Genomic DNA, 1,705 nt, shown 5'->3' with positions numbered 1-1,705 from the left:
ACATACACGCATACACATGCATACACATACACACACATACATGCAAACATACACGTGCATGCACATACATACACATGTGCACAAATAAAGTAGGTCCATTACATATTAGGGGTTCATTGTTTTGATGTCCACTTTTCCATACTTGCATGGATCGGAAAGGAGTCGTTGAGGCAGATTCACTACAGCCGGGTGCCTTTCCTGTCACCAAGCTTCACCTGTTTCCAAGCAACATAATATTCTGTTCCCCATGGCCAGACATGTTTGCTTGGAATATTGGCAATGAATGACATTCATTTGCAATATCAAGAAAAGGAGACGCAGACGAACTTATACATACATAGAGACACGTTTAGCCTCCTTCTTTCAAACATACACACATACATACACGTCCTTTATGTTTTGGCTCAGTCACGAGACTGCAGCCATGCTGGGGCACCACCTTGAAGAATTTTAGTCGACCAAATCACCACCAGTGTTTTTTTTTTTTTTTTTTTTTTTTTTTTTTCTTTTTTTCTAAGCATGGTATTTGATCCAGTTTGCTGATCTGCTAAGTTATGGGATATAAACAAACCTGCATCAGTTGTCAAGCAGGTGTGGGGGATAAACACCAACACACACAAGCTCTGTTATGCAAATGGTGGGCTTCTTTCAGTTTCCACTCACAAGGTTTGGTCAACCCAAGGTTATCGTAGAAGAAATTTGCCCAAGGTGCCACACAGTGGGACTGAACCTGGACCCATGTAGTTCGGAAGCAAGCTTCTTACCACACAGCCATGATATGTACCCACACATGGTGGGCTTCTTTCAGTTTCCATTTGTGAAATCTACACACAAGGCTTTTGCTGGTCCATGGTCATAGTAAAAGACATTTGGCCCAAGGACCAAGACATGGGAATGAACCTTGAACCATGTGGCTGGAAATCAAACTTGTTAACCACACAGCCACCACAACCCCAGTATGTTACTGTTTAATTTTTGATTTTTGTTTTATTTTCCAGGGAGAAGGGACAATGGAATATGTAGTGGAGGCGGCCGATTGGGAAAGTATGGTATCTTGGCTAAATGCAATCCGAAGCTGCATACAGATGGATCCCAGTGGAATGGATGCTACGCTTGTCATGTATGTATATACAAATACCTGCTTGCATTCAGTTCTGTTGAATAGGTGTATACAGGGTGTCCCAAAAATATGTACTCTTTGACTTCCCAGTACTCATGCATTTTGTGTTCAAGTAGATGTTTATTGATATACATACAATCCTAGAAAGTTAAATTAAATTCAGGAAAGTAAATCGATTATTTATTGTCATTTAGAATTATTTAATGTTCTCTCTCATTCCTGCGTGTTTGCAAATGTTCAAACTGTCTTCCTTCATTTTCCAAACGAAGCTGATAACGTCCAACAATGGATTCGACAACATTGCCAAACATTTCATTTGGAATTGCAAGACATTGTATTCGAATTTCATTTTTCAAATCATCAATTGTCACTGGTTTTGCAGCGTAAACCTTATCTTTGAGATGTTCCCATAAAAAATTTTTTAAATCCATTGGCATGAGGTCTAGGGAACGTGCAGGAAAGTCAATGCTACCTATCCTCCCAATCCATTTGTTTGGATTTGTTGCATTGAGGTAAGCCCGTACATCACAAAAAACAATACATTAGTAATCGTCTGTCAAAGAGTGAGTACATCTTTTTGGGACA

The 1,705-nt window shown here is 39.6% G+C and overlaps 1 protein-coding gene across 1 annotated transcript in view; it reads left to right on the top strand.

The window, feature by feature from the left end:
• The window catches only part of LOC106871628 (SH2B adapter protein 1), a 29,221-nt gene that overhangs the window by 2,477 nt on the left and 25,039 nt on the right, over window positions 1–1,705 (top strand). Inside the window, exon 3 of the mRNA XM_052976900.1 lies at window positions 999–1,120. Within this exon, the coding sequence (XP_052832860.1) occupies window positions 999–1,120 (122 nt within the window). The remainder of the gene's footprint in view (window positions 1–998; window positions 1,121–1,705) is intronic.

This window comes from Octopus bimaculoides, chromosome 26 (genome assembly GCF_001194135.2).
Source record: "Octopus bimaculoides isolate UCB-OBI-ISO-001 chromosome 26, ASM119413v2, whole genome shotgun sequence".
Classification (NCBI taxonomy): Eukaryota; Metazoa; Mollusca; class Cephalopoda; order Octopoda; family Octopodidae; genus Octopus; species Octopus bimaculoides.
The sequence above is the reverse complement of the archived record's forward strand: the minus strand, read 5'-3'. Positions and strand labels throughout refer to the sequence as shown.